The 19,476-nt window shown below is 57.3% G+C and overlaps 1 protein-coding gene across 1 annotated transcript; it reads left to right on the plus strand.

Annotated features, from left to right (window-relative positions):
* Positions 1–200: 200 nt before the first annotated feature.
* MTG2 (mitochondrial ribosome associated GTPase 2) lies at positions 201–13,060 on the plus strand. Its single transcript, XM_049100307.1, has 7 exons — positions 201–667; positions 7,066–7,224; positions 8,747–8,894; positions 9,488–9,603; positions 10,312–10,530; positions 10,779–10,917; positions 11,628–13,060. The coding sequence occupies exons 2-7, from the start codon at positions 7,072–7,074 to the stop codon at positions 12,002–12,004; spliced, it is 1,152 nt and encodes a 383-aa protein (XP_048956264.1). The 5' UTR covers positions 201–667; positions 7,066–7,071; the 3' UTR covers positions 12,005–13,060.
* Positions 13,061–19,476: the final 6,416 nt, after the last annotated feature.

Genomic DNA, 19,476 nt, shown 5'->3' on the forward strand with positions numbered 1-19,476 from the left:
GCGCGGGCCGCGGGCGCCGCCGTGTCCTCCGCGCGGGGGCGCACGTTCGGAGGAGCGTGTCCGTGGGCGCCGCGCGGGCGAGGCGGGCTGGCTCCCGGCGGCGCGGGGGCGGGCGCGGGGGCGCGGGGTCCTGCCTCCGCCGCGGTCTGGGCGGCGCGCCCCGCCCCGAGGCCCCCACGCTGGCGCCCGCCCTTAGCCCGTCGTGGCAGGTGTGCGGGGCCCCGCGCCCCCCCCGCCCCCCCCGCGGACCCGCAGGACGGGGCTCGGCATCTTCCGCGCGCCGAGCGCCTTCCAGCGTTTTCACCTGTTAGCGCCGTTTATCATAAGTCGGCTGCGCCCCGGCGTGGAGCCCGCCCCGCGGCCTGAACTCACGACCCTGACCTCAGGAGCGGGTGCTCAAGCGGCCGGGCCACCGGGGCCCCCTCCAGCGCCTCTGCAGGCCCCGCTGCCGTGGCGACGTCCCCCGGGCCCCAGCCCTGCGCCCCGGCCCGCCGTCACCCCTCCCGCCTGCACCTGCTGCGCGCCAGGACGCGGACGCTCCCAGGAGGGACTTGAGCGCACTTTCCTGAGTTCCCGCGGTGTAGACCAGCGCTGTCCAGTAGGACCTTGTGCGGCGGCTGCTGTCACTGTGGGACGGGGTATTGGCATTGTCACATCCTTACGTAATGTAAGCTCAGGAGCCACACGGGGCTAGTGGCCGCCTCGGGGGACAGTGCACGGATGGCCTTCGAAGGAACACAGCCCCGGGATCCCGGGGGCTCAGCGGTTTGGCGCCGCCTTCGGCCCAGGGCGTGATCCTGGGGTCCCGGGATCGAGTCCTGCATCGGGCTCTGCATGGAGCCTGCTTCTCCCTCCGCCTGTGTCTCTGCCTCTCTCTCTCTCTCTCTGTCTCTCATGAATAAATAAACAAAATCTTAAAAAAAAAATAGAACACAGACCAGACAGCGGCGTGAATCAAAGTCGGACGTGTTTGCTGTGCAAGGGAGGGCCCAGTCACCTTTGCAGGGTGTTCAGCCCGCTTTTCCACGCACGGTTGGAAGGGCAGGAAGAAGCAGCACTCCCAGTTAGGCAGGAGTCAGACCTCAGGTCTCTGGCCGGCTCTGCAGCAGATGACCTTCTGTGCAAGGGGCCTCCGGGTCTCGCCGCCAGTGCCCTGTGCCTGGTGTCCACGCCGCTGGGTGCAGGTGCGGCTCTGCAGCGGGCTTGGCCCTGGGTGTGCTGGTGGCCCCGATGGCGGAGTGGTCTTCTCCCTTCACCTGTTTCATACTCTGCTCTTGTCTCATTCTCTGCTCCTGCCGCCTCCCGCCTGATAGCTCAGACCACGGGGGAGTCCCTTCACCTCTTCATCTGCAGAACGGAAGAAATAAAACGACTTCCTTTACACGGTTGTTAGGAGGACCAGACGAGGTGATCCCTGGAAATACTCAGATCGTTATTCTGCGGGTAACTAGGTAAAGGTCTTGAGTGTTTACTGTTCAACTTATTTCTAGGTAGGTTTTGTATGTGCTGCTCCTTACTGCAAGTGAGATCGCTTTCTTTTTTGTAAGATTTTATTTATTTATTCATGATAGACATAGAGAGGCAGAGACACAGGCAGAGGGAGAAGCAGGCTCCATGCAGGGAGCCCGACGTGGGACTCGATCCCGGGTCTCCAGGATCGCGCCCTGGGCCAAAGGCAGGTGCTAAACCACTGAGCCACCCAGGGATCCCCGTGAGATCGCTTTCTTAATTTCACTTTCTAGTTGTTTGCTGTGAGTATATGAGAACTTAAGTGGGTTTTGTGTATTAACCTTGTGACCTGCAACCTTGGTTAATCCATTTAATAATTTTAATCATCACTTTATAGATTTTCCTGGGATTTTTGTGGAAATAATCATATCACCTGTCTACCCCCACTTTAAAAAAATATTGCAGTGTGTACAAGACAGGGAAAGAAGTGGGGAGTATGGCAGTTCTTTCTCCATCTGGGGGTAACAGCCCTGTGTCCGGGCCGTGTGACGGCAGTGTCGGCCTTGTGTAGATGCCCCGTGTCAGTGTGGAGATGTCCCCGCCTGCTCTTCACTGCTGCAGCATGTCATTTCCCTGATCGTGAGTGGCTGTTGGCTCCCGTCAGCCGTATGCGGTTGCCAGCAGGGAGTGGTTCGCACCTGAGAACGCCTGCGGTCCAGGAGTCTTCTGCTTGGCCCTAGCGTGACGCAGGCTCACCCAGGCGCTATGTTGTGAAGGACTCTGCATCTGTGGTTGCAGCACGAGGGATGTTGGACTGATTTTCTTTGGCGGCAATATCAGGTTTCAGTGTGGGTTCTCAGGCCTTATCCAGGGAGTTGGGTAGTGACCTTACTTCCATTTTCTGAATAAGTTTCTGTAATATTACTGCTATTTTTTCCTTAAATGCTCTTCAGAATCTATGGGGGAAATGGTGTGAGTCCAGAGTCTTGTTTTAGGGAATGTTCTAAGAAGTCTCACTTTTCTGGTAGATACACAGCTATTTAGGTTTTCTATTTCTTCTTGTGTTTTTTTATTGGGTAAGTTTTGTTTTTCAAGAAATCTGTCCATTCCACGTAGGTTGTTGAATTCGTTGGCAAAAAGTTACTCACGGCGTCCTCTTATGCTTTTCACATCTGCGCAGTTTGTTCTGACGTTGGTGATGTGTGCTCACTGTTGCCTTGGTCAGCCTGACTCGGGCATCAGCTCCGTGTATCTTTTCAGTGAGACTTTTCCGTGTTGTTAGTGTTCGGGCCTGTTTCTTTCTGCTCTTTATTATTTCCCTCCTTCTGCTCACTTTGCTCTTTGCTTTCTAGTGTCCTGATCTCAGTTCCCTGAGTTAGGTCTTCCTTCTTGGCCGATGTGCCCGCAGCCCTGAGGGTCCCGGAGACTGGCACATGGTGCTCTCCTTATCGTGCTGTCCAGGATGTTCTCTGGTTTCTTTCTTGATGTCTATTACGCACTAGATTATTTTAGAACCGTATTGTTTAATTTCCAGGTAGTTGGGGTTTCCTTAGGGTCTTGATCCTTACGACTGCAGTCCTGCTGTCATTAGAGGACATGCTCTGTGATCTCCGTCCTCGCACCTGGCAGTGATGTGTGTCCTACACTTGCTGGGTGGACTGTTTGTGAATGTCACATCGATACTGTGGGTAAGATGGTTCAGACTTTCTGGTTCAGACTTTCTGCATCTTTGCTGCTGTAGGTTGTTTGGTTGTTCAGTTTTCAACTACTTTTTTCATCAATTCCTGAGAGAGCGGTACTAAAGTCCCCTCCTGCTGTCCTTGTGAAATGATCTGTTTCTCCCTTTTTTTTTTTTTTCAAAGATCTTATTTATCTATTCATGAGAGGCACAGAGAGAGAGGCACAGACACAGGCAGAGGGAGAAGAAGGTTCCATGCAGGGAGCCCGATGCGGGACTCGATCCCGGGTCTCCAGGATCATGCCCTGGGCTGAAAGCAGCGCTAAACCGCTGAGCCCCCCGGGCTGCCCTGTTTCTCCCTTTAATTCTGTCAGATTTTGCTTGATGTATTTTGAAGCGCATCTGCAGCTGCTCGGTCCTCCTCATGAGCTGCTGTTGTATCAGATGTCTTCCCTCACCCGGTTAGGCTAGAGTCCACTCCTGTGCTATTTGTTTTCTGTTCTGTTCCCCTGTCCTTCTGAATGGAGTGGTTTCTGAGCATCCTCCGTCCTCTGTTCATTGGCTCTCTGGCTGTCTCAGTATCGCGTGTCAGCGACAGCTCTAGAACTTACAGAGCACATGCCCGGCCTGTCCTCGGCTGCTGAGTGCTGAGACCGCACCACCGCACGGAGATGCAGGCCACTCTCACTCACAGGGTCCCCTCAATCTCCTCCTGATCTTAGGTTTCCAGGTGTAGGACCTCTGCCTGCATTGACCCACTGGCCAATATGATAAATCAGTCTTTCTTGCTACATTTTCCATATTTAAAAAATCTTGGGGTGCCCAAGTGGCTCAGTTAGTTACACATCCAACCCTTGATTTCAGCTCAGGTTGTGATCTCAGGGTCATGGGATTGGGCCTCACATCAAACTCGTCTCTCAGCAGGGAGTCTGCTGGAGATTCTCTCTCTCTCTCTCTCTCTGCCCCTCCCGCTGCAGAGGTATGTGCACGCACTCTCCCTGTCTCTCAAATCTTTTAAAAAACAAATTCTTGTAAGAAAACAGGTGGTGGTGTATGTTTGACGTTTCTGTTGCCGCCATCCATTGCTGAAGATGTGGGTTCCCTCTGGTGCCATTTTCCTTCCCCGAGACCTTTCTCAAGCATTTCTCATAGAGCAGATAGATTGGTGGTAAAGTCTGCTTTTTTGTCCTCTGAGCTGGGCTTGTTTGGCCTCCCGTCCTGAAGGGTATTCTCACTGGGGTGTAATGTTGGGCAGAGGGCTTCTGACGGCCAGGACTAAAGTTGGCGTTGCAGGACAGCCTCATGCAGTGTGGGATCTGGGATCTGGCTCTGGAAGAGAAGACGTTAGTGTGGAAACTGGTGAAATCCAAACGCCCACTGGAGTTTAATGAATGATTAGGTACCAAAGTTGGTTTTTTTAGTTTCGACAAAAGTACCCAGGTCCTGTAAGATGCTCATATTAGGGGAAACTGGCTAAGAGGTATATGGGAGTACCTTTCACCTTTTTTGTAAGTAGGGGCACCTGGGTGGCTCAGTCAGGCAAGCGTCTGACACCTGGTTTCATCTCAGGTCCTTGTCTCTGGGTCTTGAGATCAAGTCCTGTGTCAGGCTCCAGGCTGGTCATGGAGCCTGCTTGGGATTCTCTCCCTCTGCTCCTGCCCCTGCACACATATACACTCTCTCTCAAAAATAAATTAATTCCCAAATAAAAGCATATCTTAAAAACAACACGTTTACAGAAAGATAACGGGAGTATCCCCCCAAGAGGGGCACCCAGCATAGGTGTGGTAGGGGGAGAACACTGTGGGGGAAGGTTTGGCTGTTGTGGGGATTGAGCCAATAAACATGTCAAAGATGTTGGGAGCCAGAGTTCTAGCAGTCAGAACGGGGTTGTCAAGATAGAAAATGAACGTGAGTCCTATGGTGTGGAATTGGGTACATAGGTGTGAACTCATGGTTTTCAGCAGATGCTGCTATCTAGCTGTGGGTGGATGGGCCGAGCAGTGATGTGGGGGTGAATGTTGGGCGGTGCACCTCTGCCTGCCCTCGGGTGCCTCCTGAGCCTGCCAGCAGCGACGCCCCAGGAGCCCGGGGCATGACCAGCGTGCAGAGGGGCTTCTGCATCCCATTCTCCCAAAGCTACCAAGGCTTCTTGAGTAAAGGCTGATCTCAGGGTCGCCTGAGGACAGTATGAAGTGAGCCCGGAACATTCTGTGTCATGAAGTGGGGAAGTCCTCTTAAGATTGATGGGCTGCCAGTGACCAAACTGGAAACCATTTGAACATCAAAAATAAATAACAGAGTGGGACTCAGTAAAAATAGGAAAGCATGAGCCCATGACAGTGAATGAACAGGAAGCTTATGGGGAAGTGGGTTGGGACACCCGAGGGCTGGAGCTCGGAGCATGTCAGGAAGGAAACCCAGCCATCTGTGGGGCTTGTGTGACATTTTTGTCCCAAGGAGAGGGGATGTCAGACACAGACGTGCTGCAAGACGCCTGGCCTGTGGCCTTGCAGGCGTCCCGGGCACGAGAGCCAGGGCTACGGAGGCCGGAGAGCCATGCAGGAGGGCTGTGAGGGTGACGGGGGGCCTGCTTGCAAAGGTTGCCCAGCTCCAGAGGGGTCACCCATGGGGGGGGGGGGTCAGGTTGGCAGCTTCCCTGCAGGTGATTCTGGAAGGAAAAAGAGTCCTTCACCCTGGACTCTGGCTTTTGGCTTTTCGTTAACTGTTTCCAAGTGAGACGCAGAACTTGCCGAGAGAAGACTTCCCACAAAGGACATTTCCCTTCCAGGCAGAGCCCAGGATGTGGAGCGGGAGACACGTGAGAGGCTTCTAAGGAAAAAGCAAATTCTGCTTTCTCTCCCACTGTCTTATACACACGGTGGCTTCATAATTATTTTTTAAATGTTAATGTGCATTTCACACCTAGAGATGGGAGGAAAGCCTCTTTCTCTTTTTTTTTTTTTTAAGATTTTATTTATTTATGAGAGACAAAGAGAGGCAGAGACACAGAGGGGGAGCAGGCTCCCTGTGGGGACCCCCAAGCAGGACTCAATCCCGGGACTCCAGGATCACACCCTGGGCTGAAGGCAGAGAGGCTCGACTGCTGAGCCCCCCCAGGGATCCCCCATACCTCATTTCCTTTTATGTGGCACATGTGCGTCCACACAGCAGGGACATCGGAGAGTGGGTGGTATCAGGCACTCACGGCAAAGGGAGAGGGGGCTGTCACCACCTGGAGGGCCAGGTCCCACACCGCCTCATGTTTACCTTGGCATCTGGCATCTGCAGGATGTGTAGCTGTTATTGAATGAACAGGTAACCGTGTGAGCAGCTGCTAGTTAGGGAGAAGTGACCCACGTTCACCGATCACGCACGTGGGCGGCCTGTTGATGGGGGTTAAGTCACCCGTCCTCCCAGCCCAGTCCCTTTGACGGACGCGCAGAGTAGAGCTGCACGGGGAAGGGCGCCCTGGCTCAGACCTCCAACAAGGGGCAAGGGGACGTACCCACCACACTCCGTACTCTGCATTCTCACTGTGTTCCATTTGGACTAGTTTTAAATGGCACGAATTCACTAACATTTGTGTACTTGAGTGTTTTATTTTTAAGAAGTTATTTGATCCTTAGATTCTGTTAATGTTTTCATTGATCAGATATTTGAAAACCTGCAGAGGAGGACGTCCAGTGTTGGAGATTTAATGGTTCCAATTCTCTGTACACACAAATCTTGCTCTAAGTGACGCAGCTCGATGCGGGCAAGTGAGCCTTCCTGGCTCAGAGCAGAAAGTGGTGAGTGACGGAAGTCCCGGTCATTGGTCCGAGCGCGTGGTTTCAAAGCCAGACCTGGAGACAGCGCTGTGCGTGGACCCTGTTTTGGGGCTTCCGTTTGCAGGTTTAAACCAGGTGTCTGATTTTGCCAATTTGATTTTTTGTTAGGGAGCCATGGTGCCTTCCAGGCTTCTTTCAGTAGGACCACGGCCCTTGCTTGGGAGCGTGTGGCGCTGGACTCAGGTCGGGCTGCTCTCGGCCAGCTGTGCAGACTGCGCCAAGCACCAGGAGCCCCCTAGGAAGAAACTGCTCTCCGAGAAAAAACTGGTGAGGTTTCTGACCTTGAAGGGCACTGCCCCGGTTCCTCTTCCGAAGGTGCAGACACTGTGTTGAGTTCTCAGTATCTTGTTCATTCATTCTGTGTGTTCTAGAAAGGACACATGTAGCTCTGTGAAAGTGATGGGCTGGGGTGAAGGCCTGTGTGCACTGGGCCCTGAGCTCTCGTAAAAACTGCAAAGACCAGGGAGGGTGCCCGGGGCTCCAGAAGCACCAGCCTCGTTCCTTCCCTTTAGCTGGGCCGGGTGTGTGGGTGCTTCTTCATCACTCGCCCGCGTGTCTGACGTGGGTGCTACACTCTTAAGTATGTATGACTACTTCTTAATTTAAAACATCCGGGTGGAGGGGAGGGGCTAGACCTTTAGTTTCATAGTTCTTTAAGCCTTACTGGGTTTTCATTCTGTTTACCAAAACCTTGAATTGAAAACATGAATGATCTTTGATTAAAGTCAAGAAAATAAGTGTTTATGATCCACTTCATTTCCCCCAAATGGGAGGGAGGGTGTCTGGATAAGCATCCTTGGGACAAACAGTATCTCATATGGACACCTCAGATGGCAGCGTTTGCCCAGCCCCACGGCTCAGCATTCCATAGGGTGTGGTTTCCCCCAGAAGGTAAAAATCCAATCCAAGTTTTACCTCCCCTAGAATGCTCATCAGCTGTGCTTTTTTCCCCATCAGATTGATGTCGATGATGTTGACTTATAGCAAAATTGGACATGAGTTTTTGAAATAGTAATTCATGGTGTTTCCATGTGGTGGTGCCAGAGAATCCTAAAATTCTTGTGTATTTAAAAAAAAAAAAACAAGATCTGCTTATGGAGTGACAGAAATGCAGACGTGCTGGGTCCCAGCAGAGAGGCTGTGCGTGCACACGCATGCAGCAGGCAGGTGGTGACACCCTGGCCCCTGTACCCTGGTGCCTCAGGGAGCTGATCTTCTAGGATAAGCTAATGTTTATTAAACGTCAACCTCATTAGTCCTCATTCTGTAGCGAGATTGCGCCTCCCTGAGAGGCCCAGAGAAAAACTTCCTCCCAGACCAGGAGTTGTGTCTGCTGCTTTGGTCAGGCTGCAGAAAACACTCCTGAGTCGGAAGCCTGGTAGCCCACCCAGGACTCACATTCGTTATTTCATCTTTCCTGTGATGAAGACCTGGTATTTCAGCAATGTCTTCCTATTTGAAAAAAAGATGGAAAGATGCATTTTTTAAGGAATATTTCCAGAACAACTCTTGTTTTCTTTAGGTTGGAAATGTTGCCTTTCTTACCCAAGTGGGTATTCCATACTGACCACCCTTTACACCCACTTGCTGCCTGGCCTTTGCCTACAAATAGTAGTGCCTTGTGGGAACTCTTTCTTACATTTGCATCGTAGGCGAGATGAGAATTTAATACCATCGACTTCTTGTTTTAAAACCTGTCGTAGATACAAAAGGTACATTTTGTGTGGCTGCTTGGTCCCTGAGAGGACTGGCACATGAGTAATGACCGGGCTCGCTGTGCTCTCTGCAGAAAAAACATTTTGTGGACCATCGCCGAGTGCTCGTCCGAGGGGGCCGTGGCGGCGACGGGGCGAGCTGCTTCCACAGTGAGCCCCGGAAGGAGTTCGGAGGCCCCGACGGTGGTGACGGAGGCAGCGGTGGCCACGTGGTCCTGAGAGGCACGTGGCTCTAGGGGCTGATGGAGGGGCAGAGTGCTGGGTCTGCTGGTCTTTGGGGCAGGGACTTCCAGCTTCTCTTGCTTGTGGGAATTTGAATCCAAAAATCGATGTACAGACATCATTTTTATTAATTTGGATGTTCCCATTTAAATAATGCCCCTAAACCAACTTCAAGGGTGAGGTTTTTTTTAATTTGAGGAACACGAAGCTCACATGTGCTCAGGGGCAATAGCCTTACAGTCAGGTGTGCAAAGGACCAGCGGGCCCGAGCCCCGGAAGGCCACTGGGCACATCGAACACTTGAGGCACAAGTGCCGCCGAACCCGCACATGTAGGCAGCATTCACAGCAAGAGCAAGTGGAGCTGTTGTTAAATTGATGATAGGCATTATGGGTGATGTGGGCTTTTTCAGAAATTGTATTTTCTTAAAGAAAATGAGAATTTAGCTTTCTAAAAAAATCACGTTGCCAGTTGGGTCACTTGTGCTATGACCCCACGCTGGGTTTCCCTGCGCATCCATGATGTCCTTAAAGTGTGTGCAGACGCTTCTGCTTTTAGCCCAAGGAAGGTGAAGGTCCTTGCTCTAACTCTAGCTGACCAGCAAGTCAAGTCGCTGTCCTCAGTGCTGTCGAGGTACCAGGGTTCCCACGGAGAGGCTGGCGGCAGGAAGAACTGCTCTGGACGGAGCGGCACTCTCCTCTACGTCCCGGTGAGCCCAGGGCTGCAGAGCCCACCCCTGCGTGCTTCCTGGGCACCCCCCCAACCTTGACCACACAGCCCCCCTCTGTGAAGCAAACCCCCCAGGCCCTGAGTCGGTACTCATTTTATCCCACCTGCCTATGTGAGCTGTTCAAAACTTACAAAATTATTGTATTTAAAAAGTGGGACCCCAGGGGCCTCCTGCCCCTCTGTCCAACCCTCCTGGGCCATTTCCTCTGAGAGCAGAGACTTCTCCCAGGTTATCCGAGTGTTTTCCAGATGCTTCCATCCACCGTGTTTTATTTATTTGTTTTTAAGATTTTATTTATTCATGAGAGACACAGAGAGAGAGGCAGAGACACAGGCAGAGGGAGAAGCAGGCTCTGTGCAGGGAGCCCGATGCAGGACTCGATCCGGGATCCCGGGATCACAACCTGAGCCAAAGGCAGTCGCTCAACCACTGAGCTCCCAGGCGTCCCATCCACCCTGTTTTAGAAACACGATTTGAAAAAGCCATGGTTGCAGTTTGCAGGGAGCGTCACAGCTGCATAGAGTCCCTTCGAAGGCCAGGACCTTTCTCCTGATGCTTCATAGCCCTGTGAACAGGGAGCCTCGTGATGCCCCCCACCCCACCCCACCCCACCCCTGAGCAGGGATATGAGTGCTGGGCCCGGTCTGCTCCATGTGTCTATTCTTCTAAGCACTGTATTATTTCCAGGTCCCTGTGGGCACATTAGTGAAGGAGGGAAACAAAGTCGTGGCCGACCTGTCATGCCCGGGCGATGAGTACGTCGCTGCTCTGGGCGGGGCAGGAGGAAAGGGGAACCGCTTTTTCCTGGCCAATGACAACCGCGCACCTGTGACGTGCACCCCCGGACAGCCCGGGCAGGAGCGTGTTCTCTTCCTGGAACTCAAGATGGTGGCCCACGCTGGGATGGTGGGTGTCACCTGGAGGCAGGAGGAGGTGGAAGGGGCAGGGAGGAGGTGGCATTTCTACAGCCGAGTTATAGAAAAATCCGTCCCTGGTGCTGGAGTATGTCTCAGGCTGGACGGGAACAGCAGCGTGGGTCTCCTCCAGGGAGGCCCCTGTGCACATGCTGGAGCCCGGACTCCCGTGTCCCCACCTCCCAGCCTCGGCCAGGCACAGAGCCCCGAGGTGACGCGGCGTGTTAACGTTTCCTCCAGGTTGGGTTTCCCAATGCAGGGAAGTCCTCGCTTCTCCGGGCCATTTCGAACGCGAGACCCACCGTGGCTTCCTACCCGTTCACCACCTTAAAGCCCCACGTCGGGATTGTTCACTGTGAGGACCACCAACAAATAGCAGGTAGAAATGGCGTGATTCCCTCGGGAGGTTGGCCTGAGATGGTTTCGAGTGCTTCAGAACAGGGATTATGTAACTTGCAGAGCTTCCCACCCAAAATGAAGCGTTGTCTTTCCTAATTTAAACAGTTGTAGTTCTCCATCAAAATTAGGTTCTAGAGTCGCTTCCCACCCCGTCCCCAGGCCTCTGTTGGCTGGGTTCAGGAACCGATGTGTCGGCTTCAAACCTGAGGAAGTCCTGCCTCCTCTGGTTTTCTCCCTCTCCCAGCATCAGTCGTGGAGACGACATGTGACTTGAAAAGCTTCCCTGTACCATTTTGAGAGAAGAAAACTTTTTCCCAGAAGATAATGTACCCATTAAAAATAGTAAGCCTGCTGCTGATGTTATTCGTATAGCACTTTATGTTTGCAGAGTACTCTGTAATAATTTCCATCAGTAATCCAATTCTTAAGTTTACAGGAAGCCATGTTCCCCTTTTCTGAATCAGTTTTAAAAGCCAGAGGCCAGCCTGTGTTAAATGTTCCTTATCGGGCCGGCCCACCAGCAAGCCTGTCCCCATATCCTTCAGAGCCTCTGCGGAGGTGCCCGGGGCGTCACTGAGGCGTGGTGCGGAACGAGTCCCCGTCCAGGCGCTCGTCCAGGCGCTCGGCGCCCGGGGCCCCCGGAGGGAGCTGGCCTGCCCTCCCAGCCCCAGCGCCCTGTCTCCCCTGCAGTGGCCGACATCCCGGGCATCATCCGGGGCGCGCACCAGAACAGGGGCCTGGGAAGCACCTTCCTCAGGCACATCGAGCGCTGCCACTTCCTCTTGTTCATCGTGGATCTTTCGGAGCCAGAGCCGTGGACCCAGGTGGAGGACCTGAAGTTCGAGCTGGAGAAGTATGAAGCGGGCCTGTCCAAGCGACCCCATGTGGTCGTGGCGAATAAGATCGACCTCCCTCAGGCCAGAGCTGCTCTGCCCCAGCTGCGGGCCCGCCTGGGACCAAGCACCGTCATTGCCCTGTCGGCGGCCACCGGGGAGAACCTGGAGGAGCTGCTGCTGTGCCTGCAGGAGCTCCATGGCCGGCACGTGGCCGCCGAGCTCAGGTGGTAGCAGCCAGGCTGCCACCAAGGGCGACCGACCCAGCGTCACGGGCTCTGAGCAGAAAGTAGCCTTAAAGGATCAGCAGCGTCACTGCTTTGCCTCCCACCGTCCCTGGGGCTCGCCCGCCAGCAAACGTCCCAGGACCTCGGATGACGCACCACCGACAGCCTGCTCCCTGGTGCCTCCCACCCTCAGTCAGCCCCCCGATGGGCGAGGGCCCCGCAGCCACCACGTTGCAGCTGAGCGGGCCCGACCTGGGTGAGCCGAATAGGAGTCCGCACCCGGGACCCCGAGGGGAGGCGCAGGCTCCCTGACGCCAGAACCTCCAGTGCTGGCCACTGCAGAGGTCAGCCCGCCCTCCGGAGGGTCGTGAGGGTCGTGAGTGTGCGGGGACAGGGAGCGAGAAAAGCAGGGGCGACGCCTCCTCCTGTTCCCAGACTGCCGTCCTCGGGAGCCGCTGGCTTCACGACTGAATGCACCCAATATCCGACCCGGGCCGCGTGCGGTTATTAACTGAGGGCGCAGACTTGTGCTTCCCCCACATGAAGTCTGAGGCTTTGGGCACATCCCTGGGGGCCCTTAAGGGACGAGGTGGCTGGGGACCTGGGGCAAGCCGGGGAAGGGACTCTGGGCCCCTTGGGGCTTAGTCCCGGGGCCTGGCCACGGGAGGCGCCGGTGGCCGGGCCTGCCTCCGACGAGCTTGCGCCTGAGCTTTCGGGAGCAATTCTGTTTTGATCTACCGTCAAATCTGCAACTACAACAAGAGTCCCTTGCCTGAAGCTTTATTTTAATGCCTTATAATTTCCGAGGTCCTTGTGTTCTGGAAACCAGAGATGGGTTTTGCAATCTCTTTGCTCTCTCCGGGGCCGCCACAAAGGATTTCGGAGAGCCGGTTAATTATCCTGGCCTTTCATCTCCCGCCGCCCCGCACCGCTGCGCGCAGGGACGACACTGGGTGTCTCCCTGCGTCTGCCCTGCGCTCGGCTGTGCCCCGGCGGCCTCAGGACCTGACCCAGAAGAGGTTCTGGGAAATATTGCTGGAATGAAGAAAGGAATGGTGTCCGAGGCTGTGTACGTGTTGTTTCTTTTAGTTTGAAAATACCTTTAAAAGGCACGATGGCAGAAAGTTGCTGAGCGGCTGAGCCCCCGTGCCACCTCCCCTCCCCGCCCCGCCGGGCCGCAGACGTGTCCCCAGGCACTGCCCTGACCACCAGGCTGTTCAGCCGTGACTTCACCTACTGGCTTGGCCCCCACCTGTTGACACCGCCCCGCGGACGGGGACTCCACTCGCTCGCGCCGCCACGCCGGCCATCTGGGACCCACGTGTCGGGCTGACAGCGGGCGCTGTAGCGCGTGGCGCACGACCCTCTGTCCAGCCCCTCACCTTCTTGCTGCTGACGTTCCTCCTGGATCTCCCTGCCTCGTTCTCTCCGCCCCTGGATGTTTGTATCTGTCCCAACGTCTGTCCCTCCCCGTTGGTTCCAGTTCACAGCTGTTCCAGTGGCCAGCTTCCCTCTGCCCTGAGGATTTCCTCCCCCGTGCCCTCTGGCGTCCTGTTCTCACATGGCCCATGCAGGCTCCCCACCCCTGCCACGTCTCCCCTTGCTTGACTCCCTCCCTCCGAGGTGGCTGTCACCTGCTTCCTCGGGGCCTTTCCGGGAGTGGATCTGAAGATGGGGGCCTGAACTTCAGGATGCAGATGTCCCACGTTCCCTCATTTTTAGTCCTAAGGCCTGGCACCCCCGTTTCTAGAACTCCTGCATCTGCTTGCTCCAGAGAACAACACTCCAGGGTTGCCCCCGAGGAGAGGGGGACCCTGGGGTGCATTCACCAGCCCTGTCCTCGGCCCCACCGTGCCGGCCTCCCTTGATCTTTTCAGGGGCTCATCCCCTCGTGCCTTGCCTAGTATGGCAGTGGGGCTCCTGGCAGGAGCACGTGGGCACCACTCTGTGCAGGTGCAGTCAAGGCCTGGGAAAACGGGCGCACTGCCCACTCTGAACCAGAAACCGAATGCAAACAGCAGGTGTAGATCCTGCAACAAGCAGAAGCCGGGACGGCTGGTTGTGTGACCGCAGACGACCCCAGCTCTGTGCTGCCGGCCTGCGTGTCCCGTTAGAGGTCGAGTCCATCCCTGCCTCCAGCCTGGCCCGCCGGGTGCTTTCCCCCGGCCCCGTCGACCCCGCCAGCGCCCGGCACGGGACCAAGCCCCAGCTGCACGCTAGCGGGCAACAGGTCCTGCCGAGGCAGAAACCAGCCACCCACACCACCCACCCCAGGGTCCGAGCTGCACACTGGTTGCTTCACCTCAGAAAAGTGGGACGGGTCCGCGCTGGTGTGTAGTTGAGGTGCGGAGCGAGCCCTCCGTGGGGCTTGAGACACTGATCTCGGGGGGCTGCTCGGGTCAGGACCCCCCCCCCCGCCGTGTGCCTGGCCCCACCACCGTGGGGCGACAGCCTTGGGCTCCGCGACAAGCAGCCCAGATGCGGGGGCTCCACTGGGCCACGCAGCGCCACCTCGGGAACCGGCTGGGGCACTGTGGGAAGGGTTAGTGTGTCTGCTTTGAAGATAGGTTTTATCACATGTGTGTTAGTCAACTCAGGTTGCCGTGACCGAGTCCACACGCTGGGAGCTGAAAACAAAGGACGTGATTCTATCCCAGCTCTGGAGGCCGGAAGTCGGACCCGACGTCGCCGTGTGGGCTGGGTCATGCCCCCTCTGGAGGCCTAGGGTCACATCCCGTCTGCCCCTCCCGATGGCCCCAGGCACCCTGGGCTTGCAGCACATCTCTCCGGTCAGCCTCCGTGGTCACAGCTCCTGCTCTGTGTCTCTCTGTCCCCTCTTACAAGGACCCCAGTCATGGACTTAGGACCCACACTAAGCCAGGCGACCTCATTATGAGATCTGGAATTCCATCTGCAAAGACCCTATTTCCAAGTAGGATCCTGTCCTGAGGTCCTGGTGTATGTGAATCAGGGAAGGGGGGCAGTTACACCGGTAGAGCACCTTTTTTAATTCTGACCTTATGTATGTTTTATAATGTGCCCCGTTCCCCTCATCTTCCCTGTCCATCAGGGATCCCCCTCTGCCCCCCTCAACCACCCTCTCCCTCGAGCAAAGCCCCCGTCCTCACCTGGCCTGGCCACTCGCACCACCCGTCCCTCTGCTCCAGCTGGGTGTCCGCCACACTCAGGACACTCCAGATGCTGGGCTTTTGTGGTGCGGCTCTCTCTGATCCTAGTGCCCTTCCCCAGGTACCCCATTAACGTGCGTCCCCATCACGAAACTGGGGAGGCCGTCCCGCCCCCCTGATCAAAGCCCGCACCCCACACGGGGCCCACCGTGGGCCTTGCCAGCTGGTCTCCGGTCACGTGGCCACTGGCGTTGTGCAGCCGCCCCGCCTCACTTCCTTGACAACAGACGCCTCGTTGGTCTGGGCCGGGTCGTGGCCAGGTGGGACCAGCACCCCGAGGCCTGAGGGCACACACGCTGGGGCGTGCTGGCTCAAGCAAACACCAGTGCTGGGGCCCGCGTGGAAGCCTGTCACGGACAGCCCTGCTCAGCGACATGGGCTGCCCCCTCCTCGGGGCCGTGGGCAGGCTTGCACTTCCACGCGCCCCTGCAGACCCCCGGAGGCGGGCGGGCCGGCGTCGCTCAGGGCTCCGAGGCCGGCACGGGGGCCCCTGTGGCAGCTGTCCTGCGTCTCGGCCATGACCCCACAAATCTATACAGGCCGTAAAATCTCAAAAACCCGAATGCTTGATGGGCGACAACCTTCAGTTTGGGAAAATGAGAGAGTGGCGGAGCTGGATGGTGGCGGCGGGTGTGCCACGTGAGTGTGCGTAGTGCTGCCAAGCCACACACTGAAAAATGGGTAAAAGGGTAAATTTTATGTGTATTTGACCACAGAATTAACTAGGCCCAACCGTACCTGCGCACACACATGCAGTTGCACGCCAGCGCACACGCGGGCATCGGCAAGCCGGGCTGCAGCCGCCGTGTGGCCCCCCCACCCCAGCAGCCCTGCGCAGCCCCGCCATCTCTCCACGTTGTTAACACAACTGCACGTGCGAACCCGCGGCAACCCCAAAGGGGGTCGAAAGCAGAAAAGACACTGGAGAAGGGATCATTGGGTGGCTCAGCAGTTTGGTGCCCGCCTTCAGCCCAGGGCATGATCCTGGAGTCCCAGGATTGAGTCCCACATCGGGCTCCCTGCATGGAGCCTGCTTCTCCCTCTGCCCGTGACTCTGCCCCTCTCTCTGTGTGTCTCTCATGAATAAATACATAAAATCTTTAAAAAAAAAAAAAAAAAAAAGACACTGGAGAAGCCGCGGCTCTCAAGGGATCCCTGTGGAGACGGGCCTGCGTCGCCCGTGTGCTCCCAGGACGGTCCCCAGCCCGGCACTCCTGATGAATGTCTGTTGGCAGCAGACACATGTAAGGTGGCAAGAGCCGGGAGGAGTGGGTCCAGCCCGCCCCCCGCGGCGGCAGGCTCCCGCAGGGACTGTCCTTCCCAAATCCAAGGCGCCACAGGCCGCAGCGGGTCATGCAGGGCGTCCTCGGCCCAACCCGGCTGCTGCCACCTGGGCCCTGCCAGCCGGCCCCACCCACGGCTCCTCCTGAAAGGGCTGTAGGGGGCGGGGGACCCGCAGGCCACCTGGCCCAGTGCTCACGGTGCCACACGGGCTGCGGGGAGTCACAGTGGCCTCGCCCACACGTACCTGCTGATCCCACAATCCGCAGGCCTCCCTGGGGCTCACTGGGCACAGCCAGGCCTGCCTGGGGGCCACGGGGCCAGATGGGCTACCGGGGTGGTCTCCGTTTTGCAATCATTTGGTTCCTTAGAGAAAAAATCGGTCAAAAAGTGATGGGTACCAGGCAGCCCCGGTGGCGCAGCAGTTTAGCCCGCCTTCGGCCCGGGGCGTGATCCTGGAGATCCGGGATCAAGTCCCACGTCGGGCTCCCCGCATGGAGCCTGCTTCTCCCTCTGCCTGTGTCTCTGACTCTCTCTCTGTGTCTCTCATGAATAAATAAATAAAATCTTAAAAAAAAAAAATTGACAGGTACCGACAGTCCCCACAGCCGGGACTGTTACTGTACCCAACACTCAGCCCTGGGGGGTGACGCCCCATGGGGGGAGTTACCCCAGCCCAAGTTCCCTCATCTGTGCCGGAGGGGGGGCGGGGGGGTACAGAACGCCCCGGGGAGCAGGATCGCCGCTGGCCTGGCCTGGGCTCTGAAACTGGTTCACTTCAGCCCCAGCCGGGGGACCCAGGGCGCACCCCTCCAGCCCCGCACCCAGCCGCGCAGCGCTTTCCAGAGCTGGGGGGCTCCTTAGAGCCGAGGCCTCCCTCCGTGCCCACCCACGTCCCACCCACCGTGCGGGGAGAAGGGCAGGGAGGGTTGCCAGATGTGATTTGAATTTCAGATCCGCAGCAAAGAACTCTGTGGGCTTCCGTGAGAGCATTGTTTGTTGGGAATCAGATAACAGGACTCCTGCCTTTTATCTGTGCCCCAAGAGAAGGGGTGTGGCGAGGGGGCTGGGGAGGCCTGGGGGAAGGGCAGGAGGGGGGCCAGGCTGGGGGTGACCCCTGCAGCCTCCCCAACCCCCTGGCCAAGGATGCTGCCTTCTTCCCGCACCTAGGGGGACGCCCCTGGCAGGCGGAGGTGACAGCAGGCCTGTGGATGGGGCCAGAGGGAGGTGCAGACCCTCCCGGCCCCCCACGCCGTGCCCCCTACCCCACACTGCCCACCCTGGCTGAGACCCACCAAGCTCATGCTCTGCTGTCCCACCGTGGGGTCAGGCAGGCTCCCTCCTGCACCGGCTGCCCGGCACGTCCATCGGGGAGTCCCCTTGCAGCCCTGGGGACAGGCCCTCCGCTGTCAGAGGCCGGGGCAGCCCCCCAGGGAGGGTGGCCAAGAGCTCCTCCCAGAAGCACACGTTCTTACTTACTTCCCCACCACACCCACGTCAGGACAACCCCAGCTGGCCACTTCCAACCCAGTGTCCTTGGGGTGGCCTCAGCAGCAGCGACCCCTCCCAGAGAGAGTGGACGCCTTCCCAGCTGACTGGGGAGCCACCCTGGGCCTGCCCAGTGCCCGCTGAGCTGACCCGGGGGCCCAGGTCTGATCCCAGGAAACATCCCTGTGACCCCTATATGTCCCCGTAGCCTGGTGGCCCCTGCAGAACCACTACCCTGCCCAGGGGGGCTTTGTCCGAGGGCTCTGACCTCCCAGTGCATAGATCTGGAGCCCTCGGTGAAGTCAGTGTCGGGTTCAAGGCCCAGCAGGTGCTCAAGAAAGTTCGCTGACTCTATGTCCTGTCTGCGATGCGTGCGTTAGGATCAACTCCCCTGGATTTAGAGGTTGCCCTCTGCTGAAATGCCCCCCGAACTAAGTCCATCCTTCAGTATGACTTCATGGTGGGCGGGACGGAGCGGACGGAGCAGGACTGAGCGGAGCCTCAGCGACGAGGAAGCTTATGGGCCCTGGGGGCACCGGGAAGGGCCCGGGAGGAGGCGGCTGGCCCACCTGCCCACCCTCTGGCTTCCCAGGAGCACGTGCTGGCGCCAAGCCGGGAGCCAGCAGGAGACAGGTGCCCGCCGTCCACCGAGCGGGTCCAGCTCCTACACTGCAGCGAGGAGTGTGTTTGCTGAACTCTTCAAAGATCATCAGCATTTAAAGTAGAAGCATTTAAAGATCACGAAATTTGTCATGTTTGAATTTGGAACCTGGTGTGACTTTGGAGTGTCACGGATGCGTGTTCAGCCCAGTGCCGTTCACCACCTCCTCTCCTCACGCCCAAAAGCGTCTTCTCCTTTCTCCTTTCTCTTTTTCTTTTGAAGGGTAGAGCCGTGTCCCCTCCCCCGAGGTCCCGGGGACAGGGTCCCCCGCGCGGGAAGCCGAGGAGCCTCCCCCGGCTCACGGTCAGAAGGTCAGGTCACCCTCGCACTGCATCACCCGCCCGTGTCCTCACGTCACTTCATCCCATCGTCCCCTCGTCACAGGAGGGTGAGCACAGGACAGGAAGGTGTTCTCAGAGCGAGAGGCCACGTTCACACAACTTGTATGGCCGCGCGTTGTGACAGCCGTCCTGGGTCACCGGGAGGTCCTGACACTCCCTGGCTGTGCCCGGTCCATCGGTTACACTTGACCTCGTGCGTACACGCGTGTGTGTGTGCGCGTGTGTGTGTGAGGGAGAGCACCCGGGGCGTGCAGGGTGTGGCACTGCCCCCGGCTTCGGGCGTCCACGGGGCCTGGGATGATGCCCCCAGAGAAGGGGACGCTCCTGTATTTTTGTGCCCCTCCGAGAAACTCCCATCAGATCTTACAGGGAGCTGCCTGCCTCCCTGGGGGCTGAGTGCCGTCCGGGAGGCCCTGGGCAATAGGCCCAAGGCCGGGTGCCGGGTTGGGTCCCCGTGTGGCACCTGTGGACACGAAGGGCGTCACAGGCACGTGGCCGAGGCTTCTGACTTTCCTACCCA

Source organism: Canis lupus, chromosome 24 (genome assembly GCF_003254725.2).
Source record: "Canis lupus dingo isolate Sandy chromosome 24, ASM325472v2, whole genome shotgun sequence".
NCBI lineage: Eukaryota > Metazoa > Chordata > Mammalia > Carnivora > Canidae > Canis > Canis lupus.